At 37.5% G+C, this 18561-nt stretch overlaps 1 protein-coding gene across 3 annotated transcripts in view; it reads right to left on the minus strand.

The window, feature by feature from the left end:
* OPHN1 (oligophrenin 1) overlaps positions 1 to 18561 on the minus strand; it is a 496179-nt gene that overhangs the window by 250717 nt on the left and 226901 nt on the right. For all 3 annotated transcript variants that reach the window (XM_070502226.1, XM_070502227.1, XM_070502225.1), the window contains exons 4-5: positions 11750 to 11811; positions 5162 to 5233 (exon numbers count right to left, since the gene is read on the minus strand). In XM_070502226.1, coding sequence (XP_070358327.1) covers positions 5162 to 5233; positions 11750 to 11811 — 134 coding nt within the window. The remainder of the gene's footprint in view (positions 1 to 5161; positions 5234 to 11749; positions 11812 to 18561) is intronic.

An 18561-nucleotide genomic window follows, 5' to 3' on the forward strand; every position in this document is an offset into this window, starting at 1 on the left:
TGCTTTTGCCACTGTAAAATGAGGCTGATAATAACTACCAACAAGATGTAATTAAGGTCCAGACTAGAAAAGTAATGTTATCAACCCTAACAGTGATAAGTGAAGGTGTGGCTGACAAAAGTTGAGGGTTAAAAGGTAGTAAAGGAACACAGAGGTGCAAATATCTTCATCTTACAAAGCTGTAGTAAAAAGCTGATGCAATAAGAAATAGGGGTTCAAGTACATAATTAAAAGTACCAGAGGTAAGCAATATAAGAAATAAAAGGATGTTATAATTATCAGAAATTGGAAGGAGAGGTAAAGAGGGAGGTGTGAGCAACGATCTTCTGTATTTATAGCATGAAGAAATAATTTCTAAAGTCCACAAATCAAGAAATAGCAATACAAGCATATTTAAAAAAAAATATGCAAGTAACTACCAAAAGAATAGAAATAAAAATGGTTAAAATTGGATGCCTCTGAGGAGTGGGGAAAGAGAGGAGACTGTTGACTTTCTTTATTGATCTTATACTATTTTAATTATATGTGTATGTGTGTCTTGTATATATTTCAATTCTTAGAATGAAAAGCTAAACAGTATTTTTTCAAAACTTAAAGATTGTAAAGTGGGGTTAGTCTGATGAAACTGTAGATTACACATTAAAATTAGAAGAGTAGATGTCCATATAATTGCATAAATATCCAAATGGCCATACAGAGATTGAAAGACATATCCTATTTAATTGGAAAAGGGAGATCTATCAGGTTTTAGCATAAAGAGGTAGTTTGCAAATTTTTAACCAATAGAGACCTGTTTTAAAAAGAAATATTGCCCCAAAAGTCCACTATATAAAACAGATCCAAGGGAAACTGCTCTGGCTAAAGTAGAGTTAGAAGCCCTACCAGCATCCTCCTGGGAAAAAAACCTCTGATGGAGATAATACCTGTGAGATCATCTGGCCCATGATTCTATGGTTGGGAAGCCAATCATCTGACGGCCATTTAGAAGCTATTGTATAACAGAAGCTAGTGCCCAAGCCATCACAGAATGGCTAATCTGCTAGGAACTGTTGTCTTTGTGAAGTGACTCAGGTACAAAATAGCCTTCTGAGGTTCCGACTATTGAAAGAGCCTGTCCAATGGGACCCAGCCACCCAAGCTGAAGTGACAACAGAATTCACTGGACTCTGCAAACAGAGTGACTTTCATTACCCAGCAAAACCATCCCTGACCAGCAGCTCAAAATCTGTCCATAAAGGAGCCACAGGAGAAGAATATTATTTGAGTATCACAAGTCACTCCCCTCCATGGTTGCCCCATCTCCTTTCCACAGAGTTCACAGGAGACATTTATAATTTCAAGAGGTAGTAGCATCTGTGTCATTTGAAAAGGCTAATCCTGTTTGAACAACAGGATGACTGTTCAGAAGGTGTCCTCTCTTACTTCCCAGAACTCTGTTATTTTGAATTGTTTTTTTTTTAATTTCTTTGACAAAAAGACATCTTCCACATCCTACAGAGCCAGAGACAGAGATCTGGAGACCTGGTGACAAGAAACTTCTCCATATACCAGTAGTCACTTGGGGAACATTCACTGTCCCAACCCTTCTCCTTATGCCTCACTCATTAACTTCTCTTCTTTTGATTTTTTAATCTAAGTTCCATCATCAATTGGACAGTTTCATGAAGAGCATTCTGTTTTCCTTGTTTTGCTGCCAATAATACTGATAATGATGATGATGATGATGGTGATAACAAAAAACACTTATTTCATACTTATTATTTACCAGGTGCTGTTCTAAGAACTTTATATATGTTAACTAATTTAATTAATTCTATGTCTATGTGTATATGAATTTTCTTCAAATACTGCCTCCTCTTGATTCTGGACCCACAGAGCCCATGAAATGGCAGAAGCTCTCTACCAAAGGTAATTACTTTGTCTAGCTCAGTTCTACAAAATAGCAAGATAATGCAAGCCACATCTATAATTTTAAAATTTCTAGTAGGTATTTTCACAAAAGGAAAAATAGGTGAAATTAACCTCCATAATACATTTTCCTTAACTTATATCCAAAATAATATCATTTCAATATGTAATCAATATAAAATATTAATGAGATATTTTACATTTTTTCATACTGTCTTCAAAATTAACGTATATTTCACATTTACAGCACACTAAGTTCTGACCAGCCAATTTCTACTACTCAATAGATACACATTTAGTTAATTATCCTTAGAATCTCAAAGAGAAGATTAGATTAGGAATTATTTGTCCATTGTTATTGTTGTACAAATGAGAAAACTGAAGCCAAGAGAGAAGTGATATCTCTCATAAAGTGGAATGAGTCCTAGACTTAAAACCAGGAGAAATGGATTTAAATCCAAGCTCTCCCACTTCCTGGTTGGATGACCTTAGACACTCCCCCTCAGTGAGCCTTCATGTCCTCAGCCGTAAACAAAGGATAATGACCTCTACTTTACAAGGTTGTTCTGAGGTTCAAATGAGAACATACACCTATATTTGTAAGGGCCTAACAAAGCACATACCACTACCAATAAAGTCACAGAAGCAACTAGCAGCAGTGCTGGATGTATCTATCAATCTGGGCCCAATTAAGAGACAGAAACCAATATAAAGAATTATTAAACTACAAACTTATTAAGCTAAAAAAAAGTAACTCTAAGATATAAGGAAATTCTATGTGGCACCCTAAGGCTGAGGGAAGGTACCCAAGGAAGGAAAAATTTGGAAGGAGTTCAGATCTCACTGGAAAAGGTATAATTTATGCTACTGAATAGCAGAGAAGTTTGCTCGTTTGGCCCGGTGGTCTACAGTCATTAAGTAAGCAGGAGGCAACTCTCCAGAGTGCAGGTGGGGAACAATCAGCAACCAGTGGAATAGGTATATAGAGAGGATGGGCACACTAGGTTGCAGGTGAGCTTCACGGGCCCAGCCTTCCTCAGTGGGAACCTCCTATGGCACAAGCAGGCTGTTTGGGGGCTGGCAGAGGAAGGAGGGAGCAGCAGCTCTGTTATAAACCTTCAGTCAGCAGGCGGGCCGCATGGGGGGTGGGGCGTACAGAGGGAAGCTAGGAGACAACATGGGCGAGGAGGCGTTCAGAAAGAGACTGAGAGACCTCCAGAAAGATTATCACTAGGCGAGGCAGAGGCTTCAAGGTCATTGAGGGACCATGTATTCTGGGTGTGTGGCTGGGTCAGAGCCCCACCGGATATCAAACTCCCACTCTACTGACCCACTGTGCAGCAGCAGCCAGCAACTTCAGGACAGCCCCTTCTTCCTGCAATATCCCTCCAGCACGCTCAATTGAGAAAGCTTAACGTCTTGCTCACTGTAAAAGGAGAGATGCTTAAGGGAATTCTCTCCATTTTCATAGAACAGGTATTTAGGAGTGTTGGAAATGAGAGGTAGTAAATTGATAACACACAGGAGTAGACTGGAAGCTACATTTTCTAGTCCATAGTTCAGTGCTCTCTTTACGACCCTAAATTTTACTACTAGGATAATTCTAGATAGTTTCTTGAAAATGACTCTCACACTGAGAGTTGGTCACCTTCTTTGTAGGTGTGCAGGCTGGCCCCACTGGTAAAGAAGTAGGAGAAAAAAAAGACTGATAGGAATTTCACCTTTCTGAGTCTTAGTTTCTTCACTGGGATAATGGATATCATACATCGTACCTCACAAGTTTGCTGTAAGAATTAAGGAAGACAACATATGTAAAATCCTCAGCCCAGGCCTGAGACATAGGAAGTATATAATAGAAATTTGTTTCCTTTCCCTCAGATAACATAAGGTCAACCACTGCAGCATATTCTTACTTTCCTTTTTCCTATTCTCATCCAGGAATGAAACTAAACCAGGTGTGAGGGTTTTCACATTACCGGTCCTTCTTCATCCTTTTTTTCCCCACTGTTATGTAACAATTGTCATGTCACTTAAGTAGTTAATTATTTTCGTAGCACATTTGTGATTTTAAAGGCTCTTCTCTCCTCCAATCATATACTTTCCCAATTAAGTATTTAAGTTAATGAGATTCCAGATGAACCACGTGAAATCCAGAATTCCTGGGCTATCCAGAGAACTCATTTTGCTTGAATGCCAGTCACTCAAATAATGCCCATGTCAACCTGACTGATGATATCGAGCACTGGGAACACATCCACTATTGTGCTCTTTCTTCTCAGAGCCTGCTACTTTCATATCCTTGATCCAAACTGCTTGTGATGATATTCCAGATAATAACCACTGGATGGCATTCTTAGTTCTAAAAGGGCCGGATGCTTGGTCAAGATGCTACATCTAGTTCTGGTAGACTATCTTGGTTACATGTTGCATATATATTAGAACTCACAAAATAGGCCCACATCTAGCTGAAAAGAATAAATTTGACAATTATTCATACCACTTTACATGACACTGAAATATCAGAGAGATCCATGGGTGGTCAAGCTGGAAGCAATCTGAGAATATCTGGCACAGTGCTGTCCAATAGAAATTTTTACAATGATGGAAATGTTCTATATCTGCACCATCCAATATAGTAGCTACTAGTCACATGTGGCTATTGAGCACTTAAAATGTTACTAGCATGGCTGAGAAACTGAGTTGTTAATTTTATTTTATTTGTATAGCAATTGGCTACCACATTGGACAGTACAGATCTAAATAGTATGGCTTAATGGAAAGAATGCGAGATTTGAAGCTAAAAAGATCCTCAGATCTAAATCCTGGCTACTGTCACTTACTAACTATATAATTTTAGTCATGTTCTTTATCTTGCCCAAACCTCAGCTGCCTCATTTGTAAAATGGGGATAATACCAGACCCTCACAGGATTGTTGTAATTAGAGAATGAATGTAACGCATCTAGCCCAGTGCTCAGCACATAGTAAGTAGTCTTCAAAGAATAGCTATTATTATCAACCTCCTCATTTTCCAGATGGAGAAACTGAAGCTCCAAAAGAGGAAGTATCTTGTCCAAAGTTACAGAGCTAGTTGGAAACACAGCCAGGAGCCAATTCCAGATTTTCTCATCATTTGTGATGATGAATTTTCTTGTAGAGACAAACCTTCCTCATCCCTGAAGAGGAAAGAATGGTAGCCCAAACAACTACTCAATTGCTATAAAAAATATCTTATACATGTAGAGAAAATGTACCTTGGTGAAGCCTATTTGCTCCTTCCGGAAATTTTCCAGGGGTTTGATCAGCAAATCACTAGCATTATGTACCTAGAGAAAAAGAAAAAACACAAAACAACTTTTAAATTAGCAAGGTTCAGATTCAAGATTCCTTATTACTAGGGCATTTCCTTGTAATACACCATCCTGCAAAATGTTAACTAGTTTTCTGGGTTGTTGGGTTTTGTTACTGTCTTTTATTCCCATATTGGTCTCTTAAAATCAAATGCATTAAGAGGAAATGAGAGACGGAACTTTAGGAGTATTTCTCTGTAACTTTACTGGTAGTCTTATCTGAGTTTTTAGTCGAAAAATATCCGGAGTCATGTCCAGAAACAGACAGGGGAGGCCTGAAGTATATGTGGAAAAGAGAAGAGAAAGGGAATGGAAAATACACGAAAAGGCCAATTGCACCAAATGCAAACCATTTCATGGGAGGCAAATGAGTTAGCAGTAATAGCATTAGGATAAATCCCAGGATAAATTGTCTCCAGGCCTGCCCTGGTGTGTCATAAAACCAAAACATTTCCTTCAGACCTTGGAGTGTATTACAGCGTCACAGAGAATACTGGACCAAGCCTTCAAATTACCTAACTATAGATGCTTAGAAGCTGATATGAACAGCCTGTCCAGGTACTAAAAATACTGACATTAATATGGTTCTCGAGATATAAACACATCATCTCCAAACTGGATTCCTTGTTCAGTGGGCAGGTAGAGATATACAAAGTTTTGTCTTCATTTAAACCTTTTGGGAGATTGCATCTGTCCAAGGCAACAAGTGGGGTTTGTTTCTTCAGCAGTGTGAATTAGATGCACTTTAATGGAGGACTTAGAGAACATATCTAAAGGGCTGGATTTAAGAGCTCATTGCATTAATTTTGATATATTACAAAACGAGAAAATGAGGCACTGGCTTCCTTGTTAGATGAGATATAAAATGTCAGTAAGACAAGATATATCTTCAAAACAAAAATAGAAGACAGAGTAGAAAGCCAGTTTTGACCAGTCCTGTATTCTCCAGACTAAGAATCAATTTTTAAATTACCACCAAAAAACATGGCAAGTTGGGGCATTAGTACATATTTTATCCAAGTCCTGCAGGCACTTTGGGCCTTCTGTTTTGTGTCCAGGTATGATTCAAGGTTCAACTAAATGGGGAAACTCTCATCCAATCAAAGTTCCACTAACAGCCCTGGTATCAAAAATAAAGACACCCGTGAGTCTCCTTGATTGAAAACAAGAATTTTTCTACTAAAAGTACCAGCCTGTCTCTCTTACCCACCACACTCTACATTTCCATGGATTGCAAATTATGTGCCATCAACTTTGTGCACCTACCTGTAAAAAAATTAAGTCATCAGTGCCAAAGATCTAGTACAGGGGCCCCTGCCTGAATTCCTAACCCGCAAAATAATGAGACAAAATTGTTTTCGTTTAAGACACTAAGTTTTGGAATAGATTATTATATAGCAATAGATAATTAGAAAAATTATTTCCAGTTTCACAAAGGTAACACATAAAGAACGGCCACCTGGAAACACTGAGGAAGCTTGCCTTTGAACAAGAAACAAATATATCACTTCTAAAGAGAGTAGTATGTGTCAAACCTCTGTATGAATATTCAGCTGAGCCCTTAAATATGCAGGCACCCCAGAGATGGCAGAGTTGCCAGTTTTTCATGATACAAGGGGAATTTTCTTGCATAAGCAAGGGTGCCAGCAACTTCTCACACAGGGTCCATAAGGCCACTGCGCTTTACATATTTGGCCCTGTCTTAGTCTAGGAAAGTAGTATATGATTCACTGAAATCGAAATCCATAGTTTTCCCTTAATTGCTTTGGCAGTACTGCTCCTAGTCTCATACAACACAAATAGATACTCTGAACTTTTTCCTTTCTTTGACACTCATTCATTATTATACTACTTTCTACTAGAACATAGAGCTAGAGATGTAAGAAAAGGTCACACTGAAACTTGACTTTTTTTTTCTTTTTCATGCTATTTTATCCTTAAACCCCTTAGAAGTCTAGCAACTAAACTTTTAAGTAAACTTGGCCTTTATTTAACTTTCTGATCACTGCATCCATATTGTAAACTCTCTAGGAGAAAAGCTCTTACCTGCTATCTTAGGGTACAATCCCCAGCATGATAAGTGACACTCTAAACACATTAGTGAGTTTATCTAATCAGGTTCCTATTGAACGAAGCCCAAATTAACACTAGATAGAGCATTTAGCAGAATAGAGAATGGTATTCAATCTAGTAGTACAGGATTGCTCGTAAATCTTTGATGGTTAACCAATTACCAAAAGAAGGCATTGAGGATGTACTGTTTGAAATATTATGGGCCTCTTTAGGTCATTCTTGGCAGTCCTCAAAGACAGACCTTACATAGTGCCAACAGAGGTCCCGTTCAGAGTCAGAAATGTATCTAGGCAAGCATCTTATCCTCAATAATACAGGAAGTCTGTTACCCAGACTTTTAAGGGTGACCGTCTGAGGTACTACAACCTCCCCCAAGGTACTGTTTAAGAAATCACAGCTGGGATGCTCCTCCTCATTTCTTCCCTCCATAGTTCCTTCCACAATTTAAATTCATTTAGGAGAATGACTAGACATTTGCAACTGCCACATGCTAGGGTTGTGAACTTCCATCCTGTTCTTCTAAAGCTTCTTTTGGCTTCTTACATAAAGGATAAAAAACTGCTTAACACCTCACAGATTATCCATATTGGGGTACAGGAGTCCTTTTACCACAGTTCCAGGAAATGGGAGAGGTGCAGCAAAGCAATGAATTCCTGGCATGTTGTGAAAGGCCCTCATTGAGCCTAACCTTCACAGCATTCCTGGAATTAAGTAGTAAATGGGGAGCCAACATTCAATACATGATTGAAGAGTTGTAGGGACAAAAGGGCACAATATAATTAAGGACAGAAGAAAGTGAGTCAGTCCTGTGGAAAAGAGCCAGCAAGAATGGTGAGAAAAACAACATTTCAAAAGATGGATCCTACTTCAATATTTTAGAGCTTTGTAATTGGGTGAATAAAAGAGATCAAGGAACAACTAAGGCTGAAGAGAAGCACAGCTGAGCTTTCTAATGATATCTGAATGAAATGGGGGCAAATGCCTTTGAGAGCAACATTGGCAGCAGTCCACAAACTCTTCAGGCAGAAGAAAACATTTATAAGAGTGTGGATTAGCTAGTGGGCTGTCTACCAGGCTCCAGGGAAACTACCAATATTGGTCTTTCCTTAGTATCCTTAGAAGCAAATCTCTTAAACTAAAGAAATTCCAAGTCAAATTTCCACAAGCAGGATCTTGGGGGCAACAAAAGATAACTAGAAACAACACATATAATCAGTGTCCTTTGTTATTCATAAACCACTTCCATATTCATTATATCGTTTGGAGTAGTTACAACAACCTTGGGGTTGTTGGGAGATGGGAATTCTTTTCCTTATTTTACATATAAAGAAAGAGAGACTCAATAAATAAAGTGATTAGTCAAGTAAGTTAGTGGCACAGCCATTATTAGAGCCTAAGTCTCTAATTCCCCTCCCTCCAAGCCTTGCCCTCAATCCGACTTTTCTAGGAGCCTAGATGAAATGGTAGCAGTATTTTGAGAAGCCAGTACCACACTTTTGAAAAGGAAGTGTGATTACAGATTAAAGAACTCTTACTATTGGAATAAATGAGCTTAACAAAACTGAGCTGCCAATAGGATGTCATGGGGAGAAAAAGGGAAAGTGGACCTCTTTGTAGTCCTCTACAAAGTTCCCACTTTACCCTCACACTCCTAATAAAAACAAATATTGACGAACTTCCACATTTAAGTCCCAAATAGGTCTGGGGGGGCAACAACCTGCATTTCTAGCAATTTCCCAAGTGACATTGATGCTGCAGGTGTAGGGACTACACCAAAAAATTATTGCTTAAACTGTTAAAATAGAGTTCACAAAAAAATGAAATACTTAGGAATAAATCTAACAAAATATGTACAAGATCTGCATGAGGAAACTATAAAACTCTGATTGAGGCCAGCCCTGTGGCATAGTGATTAAGTTCAGCACGTTCCTCTTTGGCAGCCTGGCTCCATGGGTTTGGATCCCAGATGTGGACCTACACTACTCATCAGCCATGCTGTGGCAGTGACCAAATGTAAAGTGGACTAAGACTGGCACAGATGTTAGCCCAGGGCTAATCTTCCTCAAGCAAAAAAAAGTAGGAATATTGGCAACAGTTAGCTCAGGGCTAGTCTTCCTCAGGAAAAAAAAGAAAAAATTCTGATGAAAGAAATCAAAGATCTAAATAATGGAGAGATAATCCATGTGCATGAATAGGAAGACTCAATATTTTTAAGATGTCAGTTCATCCCAACTTGATCAATAGATTCAATGCAATCCTAATCAAAATCCCCACAATTTATTTTGTGAATATTGACAAACTGGTTCTGAAGTTCAGACTCGACTACAAGACTTACTACAAAGCTACAGTAATCAAGACAGTGTAGTATTAGTGAAAGAACAGACAAATAGATCAATGGAACAGAATAGAGAGTCCAGATATAGATCCACACAAATATAGTCAATTGATCTTTGACAAAGGAGCAAAGGTAATTAATGGAGAAAGAATAGTCTTTTCAACAAATGGTGATAGAATAACTGGACATCCACATGCAAAAACATGAATCTAGACACAGATCTTACGCTCTTCTCAAGAATTAGCTCAAAAGAGGCCATAGACCTAAACATACAACGTAAAATTATAAAACTCCTAGAAGATAACATAGGAGAAAATCTAGTAAACTTGGGTTTGGTGATGACTTTTTAGATACAGCACCAAAAGCATAATCCATGAAAAAAACAATTGATAATCTGGACCTCATTAAAATTAGACTTCTGCTCTGCAAAAGACACCGTTAAAAAATGAAAAGACAAACCACAAACTGGGAGAAAATCTCTGAAAAATACATTTCCAATAAAGGACTTTGCATCCAAAATATACAAAGAACTCTTAAAACTAAACAATAAGAAAGCAAATAACTCAATTAAAAAGTAGGCAAAAGACATGAACAGACACCTCACCAAAAATGATCTACAGATGGTGAATAAGCAAATGAAAAGATGTTCTACATCATATGTCATCAGGAAAATGCAAATTACAACAATGACATACCACTACACACCTATTAAAATTAGTAAAATCCAAAACTCAGACAGCCATAAATGCTGACAAGGATGTGGAACTACAAGAACTCTCATTCATTGCAGGTGAGAATGCAAAATGGTACAATCACTTTGGAAGACAGCTTGGCAGTTTCTCACAAAACTAGACACATTCTTACCACACAGTCCAGCAATTCCAATCCTTGAAATTTACTCAAAAGAGTTAAAAACTTACATCTACACAAAAATCTGCACACCAATGTTTATAGCAACTTTATTCATAATTGACAAAACTTAGGAGCAACCAAGATGTCCTTCAATAGGTGAATGTATAAACAAACCATGATACATCCATATAATGGAATATATGTATTATAATATAATATATATTATATATAATATATACAATAAATACGTATATTGCTCAATGATAAAAAAAATGAGCTGTCAAGCCATGAACAGACATAAAGGGACCTTAAATGCACATTGCTAAGGCAAAGAAGCCAATCTGAAAAGGCTACTTATTGTATGACTCCAACTATATGACATTCTAGAAGAGGCAAAATACACTAAAAAGAAAGATCAGTGTTTGCCAGGGCTTCAGATGTAGGGGAGACAGGGAGGGATGACTAAGTTGAACACAGGGGATTCTTAGGGCCGAGAAAATATTCTGTATGATGATACTATAATGGTGAAGACACATCACTATACATTTGTCAAAATCTGTGGACTGTTCAACACAAAGAGTGAACCCTAATGTAAACTACGGACTTCAGTTAATATTGTGTCAACATTGGTTCATTAATTGGAACAAATGTATCACATTTGCAAGCTATTAATAATACAAGAAACTGTGTGAGGCGAGGGGCAAGAAGAGAAAGGGAGTATATGAAACCTCTCTGTCCTTTCCACACAATTTTTCTGTAAAACTAAAATTGCTCTAGATATTAAAGTCTATTAATTTTTAAATTAGACTTTAAATGTAAGGGAAAAAGTTTTCACATACATTTAAACAAAACAATATGTCAAATATACATAAAGCCCATATTATAATTTCTGGAAGCAGAGAAAGACATAAATAAATAGATAATTTGTTTAAGAACACTAAAAGACCACAATTTTTGTCAACATGTTACAACTCGGTTTAATGTCCTGCAAAATCCTTTCTCGCTGAAATGACCAGGGATAGGATTTCCATACCAATTTCTCTCTATCTAATGCTAAATTCTTGGGGTGGGAGCTTGAGATAGAATAACCAGATCTATTTCCTGCCTTTACAGTACCAGGTAGCAATAAGACAGAAACCAAAATAACAGAGCATCAATCCAACTAATGTGGAGAAGAAAAATCCCCAACACCAGCCATGATCTGGGCTCCAGGTCCAGTATTAGTGACCTACCATCATCATCCTCTCATTTTCTACTTCATTGAGCAATTCAGCAAATTCCTTGAAGGATTCAGCTGGAAAAATAGAATAAAAGATAAACCAAGTTAATCATGGTACTTGATAGGCAAGTGGCAGAGATCTATGTGACAGGAGGTAGGAACCAGTGCCCCAAGCCCACATAGCCACGAGAGGAACGCAGCAAATGTAAGGCCAAAAGGAGAATCTGGTATGTGCCTGTTGAATGTTTCCTTTCCTTTTTTTGCCAACCCTCCTACCTGAGAGGTTTTTTTTCCCCTTCAGTCTTATTGAGATATAATTGACATACAGCACACTATAAGTTTAAGGTGTACAACATAATGACTTGAATGACATATATTGCAAAATGAATACCACCATAAGTTTAGTTATCATCCATCACCTCATATAGTTACAATTTTTTTTTAACTTTGTGATGACAACTTTGAGGATCTACTCTCTCAGCAACTTTCAAATATACCAATACAGCAGTGTTAAGTATAATCATCATGATGTACATTACACTCCCAGTACTTATTTATATTGTAACTGAAAGTTTGTACCTTTTGACCACCTTCACCCAATTGTCCCACCCCAACTCCTGCCTCTGGCAATCATAAATCTGATTTATTTTTCTATGAGTTTTGTTTTCTGATTCTACATATAAGTGAGATTATACAGTATTTGTTTTACTCTGACATATTTCATTTAGCATAATCCCTCAAGGTCCATCTATGTTGTCACAAATGGCAGGATTTCCTTCTTTGTATGTCTGAATAATAGTCCATTGCATAAATATATATGTATGTATGTATGTATGTATACACACACACACACACACACACACCCCACATGTTCTCTATACATTCTTCTGTCAATGAACACTTAGATTGTTTCCATGTCTTGAATATTATAAATAATGCTTCCATGAATATGGGGGTGCAGATATCTCTTCAACGTAGTGATTTTGTTTTCTTCAGATATATACCCAGAAATAGATCATAAGGTAGTTCTATTTTTAATTTTTTGAGGAACCTCCATACTGTTTTCCATAGTAGCTGTACCAATCTACATTCCTATCAACAGAGCACAAGGGTTCCCTTTTCTCCACATCCTCACCAATGTTTATCTCCTCTGTTTTTGATGATAGCCATTCTAACAGGTGTGAGGTGATATCTCACCATGGTTTTGATTTGCATCTCCCTGATGATTAGTGTTGGTGAGCACCTTGTTATGTACCTGTTGGCTATTTCGACATCTTTTTTGGAAAAATGTTTATTGAGGTCTTTTGCCCATTTTTTAATTGGATTATTTGTGAGTTTTTGCTATTGAGTTGTATGAGTTCTTTATATATATTTGATATTTAAGTTCTTATCAAATATATTATTTACAAATATATTCTCCCATTCTATAGGTTGCATTTCGTTGATTTCTTCTTTTGCTGTGCAGAAGCTTTTAAGTTTGATATAGTCCCACTTGTGGATTTTTCATTTTGTTGCTTGTGTTTTGGGTGTCATATCAAAAGAAGCATTGCCAAGACCCATGTCAAGAAGCTTTTCCCTATGTTTTCTTCTAGGAGTCTTATGGTTTCAGGTCTTACATTTAAGACTTTAATCCATTTTGAGTTGATTTTTGTTAGTGGTGTAAGATGGGGGTCTAGTTTCATTCTTTTACATGTTAATATCCCATTTCCCCAGCACCATTTACTGAAGAGACTTGTATTTTCTCCATTGAGTACTCTTGTCTCCCTTGTCAAATATTAGTTGAGCATATATGCACGGGTTTATTTCTAGGCTCTCCATTCCATTCTATTGGTCTATGTGTCTGTTTTTATGCCACTATAACACTGTTTTGATTGCTATAGGCTTATAATATAGTTTGAAATCAGGAAGTGTGATGCCTTCAGCTTTGTTCTTCTTTCTCAGGATTGCTTTGGCTATTTGTTTCCATGAATTTTACAATTTTTTTCTTCCTACTTCTGTAAAAAATGACACTGGAATCTTGAAAGGGATTGGTTGAATCAATAGATGGCTTTAGGTAGTATGGACATTTTAACAATATTAATTCTTCCAATCCATGAGCACAGGATACCTTTCCATTTATTTGTGTCTTCTTCAATTTATTTCATAATGTCTTGTAGTTTTCAGTGTAGGGCTTTTTCACTTCCTTCCTAAATTTATTCCTAAGCATTTTATTGTGTTTGATGTTATGGTAAATGGGATAATTTTCTTTACTTTTTTCAGATAATTCATTGTTAGTGTACAGAAACGCTACTGATTTTTGCATGTTGATTTGTACCCTGTACCTTTACTGAATTCGTTGATTAAATCTAACGGGTTTTGGTAGAGTCTTTAGGATTTTTTATATATAAAACCATGTCATCTGCAAGTAGAAGCAATTTTACTTCTTCCTTTCCAATTCTGCCTTATTTCTTTTTCTTGCCTGACTGCTCTGTCTTGGACTTCCAGTACTATGTTGAATAGGTGTGGTGAGAGTAGGCACCCATGTCTTCTTCCTGATCTTAGAGGAAAAGTTTTCAGCCTTTCACCACTGAGTATGCTACTAGCTGTGGGCTTATTATATATGGCCTTTACCATGTTGGGGTACATTCCTTCTATACCTAATTTGTTGAGAGGTTGTTTTTGTTTTCCCTGAGGAAGATGAACCCTGAGCTAACATCTATTGCCAATCCTCCTCTTTTTGCTTGAGGAAGATTACCCCTCAGCTAACAGCTGTGCTAATCTTCCTCTATTTTGTACATGGGTCGCTGCCACAGTATTGCTGTAGAGTGATGTATGTCCACACCCGGGATCTGAACCTGCAAACCCAGGCTGTCAAAGCAGAGCATGCCGAACTTAACCACTACACCACGGGGCCAGCCCCTTGTTTAGAATTTTTATCATGAACAGATGTTGGACTTTGTCAAGTGCTTTTTCTGCATCCATTGAGATGATCATGATTTTTATCTTTTATTCTATTAATGTGACATATCACATTTACTGATTTGCATTTGTTGAACCATCCCAGCATCCCACAGATGGATCCCACTTGATCATTGTGTATGATCCATTTAATGTGCTGCTGAATTCTTTTTGATAGTACTTTTTCTGAGAATTTTTGCATCTATGTTCATCAGGGATATTGGGCTGTAGTTGTCCAAGAGTTCTTTCATAGCTAATATTTCATTTAATCCTCACATCCACCCTTAGGAGTAGCTGAGACTTCTCTCATTTCATACACAAAAAAAAATATTAGGGGAAGGGCAATGGATTTGCTGTGTAAATAAAAGCAGCACTAGAATCCAAAGACTTGAGTTTGGGTCCCTGCTTCACACTATTCACCAACCCACACAAATTTCTCTCAATTTAGCCCTTCCACGCCTCAATTTCCTCATCTATAAAAAGAGAATATTACTAATTATTACTTCAGAGTAGTTATGGAGACAGAATGAAATAATGAGTTACCAACAGATTTTGTAAAGTGTTGTGTCATTTTTCTTGCTTTTAGAAGCACTATGGTCAAGTAAAAAGCACACTTGACCTTTGGCAAGTTACTCAAACTCTCTTAGACCCACTTTTCATGCCTATAAATAATAATTCCAATCTCACAGGGCTGTTTGATGATTAAATAAGATAATACATGCACAGCTCCCAGCACATATGGTAGCCATTCAATAAATGTTAGTTCTGTTCCTTTTTGGGTCTAAGGCAGTGATATTCAACACTGGCTACACATTAGAATCATCTGAGGAGCTTAAATATCAATGCTACATCCCTTTCCAGACAAAGTAAACCCAGATTAACCTGCTAAGTGTCAGAAAGATTGGTTGGTGGGACACAATGCAATTGCAGGGGCGAACACCCAGAGGTTGAATCAGGAAATAAAGCTTATTTACCTGAAAGTATGTTCTTATATTGAAACAAAATAAAAACGAACAAAACAAAATGACAACAACAATAAAAATATGTTCTAGCAGTACAGAGAGCAATAAGACCCGGCTACTCTCTTGTTCCTTTTTGTTTTATTCTTATTATATTTAACCATCATCTCTCTGACCCAATTTAATCAGAATCTGGATGATAGGTCCAAAAACAAAAGCAAGATAAACACCTTATTCCACAGTAACAGAGGTGACTCAGATGGTCTTATCCAGCTCTTCATGTGATGCTTCAAACCCTGGGCAACATCCACCATTAGCAGCCATCCAGTTTCTGCTCATACACCTCCAGTGACAGTAGTGGTAACCAAGTTGTCTTGGTGTGCCCAGGACTAGCACAGTTATAAAGCCAAAAGGTCCACATTCCAGGAAACCCCCCCATCCCAGTTCATCCAGGACTGGTAGTCACCTTAAATGACAGGGGCTCATTCTCTCCTGCAGCAGGCTATACCTCACTTTCAGAATGTCTCTGGTACAAAGTCCTTCCCTAATATTAAGCCTAAATCCATCTCTGCATTCTAGTTTTATTTCTCCTCAGGTTCCTGAAGAGCTTTTGTGGGACTGCAGATAATAAAGGTATCTAGTATGCTTGAAAGATGAGGAGGATTGTAGTTTAGGGGACAAGATAGAAAGGCAGAAAGAGCACGATCTTTAGAGAGAGATAGACCTGGATTTGCAGCCTCATTCTATCATCTTCTTGCTGTGTGACTTTTGATAAGTGACTTGACCCTTTTGAGCTTCAGTTGCCTAACCTGTCAAATAGGCATGATGATATACACAAGAGTGTTGTTGTAAAGACTAAATTAGAAAGTAAATGTAGAGTGCCAACACATAGTAGATAACAAACATTACGCCTACTCCCCCATCCCAGCTTTCTACTCTTCTAGAGCCAGTTCTGCCGCTTACTGGGAAGGTGACTGGGAAAGTCAGTTCTCCTCCCTCGATTTCAATTTCTTCATATACCAAAAAGAAAGAGATAAATTAAGCTAAATAGCCTCTAGTCCCCCTTCAAATTCTAATAACTACTATTGTAAAATTCCCAACTTCTCACCAGACACTGTAAGAATATTCTCAAATGATATCTGAATTAAAGAGAACATATTGAAAGCCTGGAAAACAAATGCACCCATATTAATATTTTTAATCAAAGATATATTTCCCTTCCTAGGAGAACTGGACAAGTAATCCAGCATTTCTAGTACCAAAGAAACTAAGTTCAGGATCAATACAGGAGACCAGGCAATGGTACTTCTTTCCTCTGAGGATTAAGTTACCGCACACACTTACGGAAGTCATTTTTGCAAACACTGCAAACTAAAAGCTCAATCTCAGCATAGAAAATAAAAATACCCTAATCAAAAAGAGTAAATAAGGCGGGGGGGAGGGGCGGCATGGTGGTGCAGCGGCTAAGCTCGCACGTTCCGCTTCTGCAGCCCAGGGTTCGCCGGTTTGGATCCCAGGTGTGGAAATGGCACCACTTGGGAAACCATGCTGTGGTGGGTGTCCCACATATAAAGTAGAGGAAGATGGGCAGGGATGTTAGCTCAGGGCCAGTCTTCCTCAGCAGAAAAGAGGAGGATTGGCAGCAGATGTTAGCTGAGGGCTAATCTTCCTCAAAAAAAAAAAAGAGCATATAAGAAAAAATGGATATGTTCAATGATCTCCTGTCCCCTAATACTTTATGCTACAAAAAGAGAGAGAGATTTTTGTTATTCTGGCAATTTTCCCAGGCAAGATCAGTTAGCCTCTAAAGGAAATATGACAAGTATCATATTGGAACATTTAAAGGAAAAGAATAATTTCCTGAAACCTAAATGTGCCAAGCACTTTAGCTGACAGTTTAATCCTCACAATAACTTTATTAGGCACATGTAATTATCCCTAATTTGAATGAGCAAACTAAGGCTCACAGAGGTTAAGCAACTTGCTCAAGGTCACACAGGAAGTAAATGGCAGAGCTAGGTTTCAACTTCAAACCTCTCTAGCTGCCACAGCTAAAGTCTTGCCACTGTCACACTGCTCACACTTCTCCAGGTAGAGGTATTAGGTTACTAAATAACATCTGAATAGATTATCAAACGGAGATGGGGGAAGCCACTATTACCAGCAGCTCGGCTTTTAAAATGAGTCAGGCTTCATCACCACAAGGAAAGAAATTAAAAATTTGACAACATTAAGGATGTATCAAAGTGAGCTTTGGCTAAAAGATTACATCATGTTTGAAACTGAGATATTATTTACATATCATAAAATGCACCAATTTAAAGTGTACAACTCAGTGGTTTTTAGTATATTAACAAAGTTATGCAATTCTCACCACTATATAATTCCAGATCATTTTCATCACCCTCAAAAGAAATCACAAAACCCATTAGGATCACTCACCATTCTCCACATTCAGGCAACCACTAATCTACTTCCTGTCTCTATGGATTTGCCTACTCTAGACATTTCATATAAATAAGATCATGTAATATGTGATTTTTTGTGACTGATTTCTTTCACTTAGCATAATGTTTTCAAGGTTATTCCATGCTGTACTATCAATCCTTCATTTATTTTTATTGCCACATAATTTTCCATTGTATAGGTATATCACATTTTTTTAAACATTCATGAATTGATGGACATTTGCACTGTTTCTATTTATTGGCTATCATGAATAACGCAATCATGAACACTTGCATGCAAGTTTTTGTGTGGATATAATCTTTGTTTGTACTTGTTATTTTTTACTGCAGTGACATTGGATTATAATATTATACAGCTTTCAGATGTACCTTGTAATATATTTCGAATTCTGTGTAGATTGCATCATGTTCACCACCCAAAAACTAATTATCATCTATCACCTCATATGTGGGCCTAATCC

The sequence above is a fragment of the Equus asinus genome, chromosome X (genome assembly GCF_041296235.1).
Source record: "Equus asinus isolate D_3611 breed Donkey chromosome X, EquAss-T2T_v2, whole genome shotgun sequence".
In the NCBI taxonomy this organism is placed as follows: Eukaryota; Metazoa; Chordata; class Mammalia; order Perissodactyla; family Equidae; genus Equus; species Equus asinus.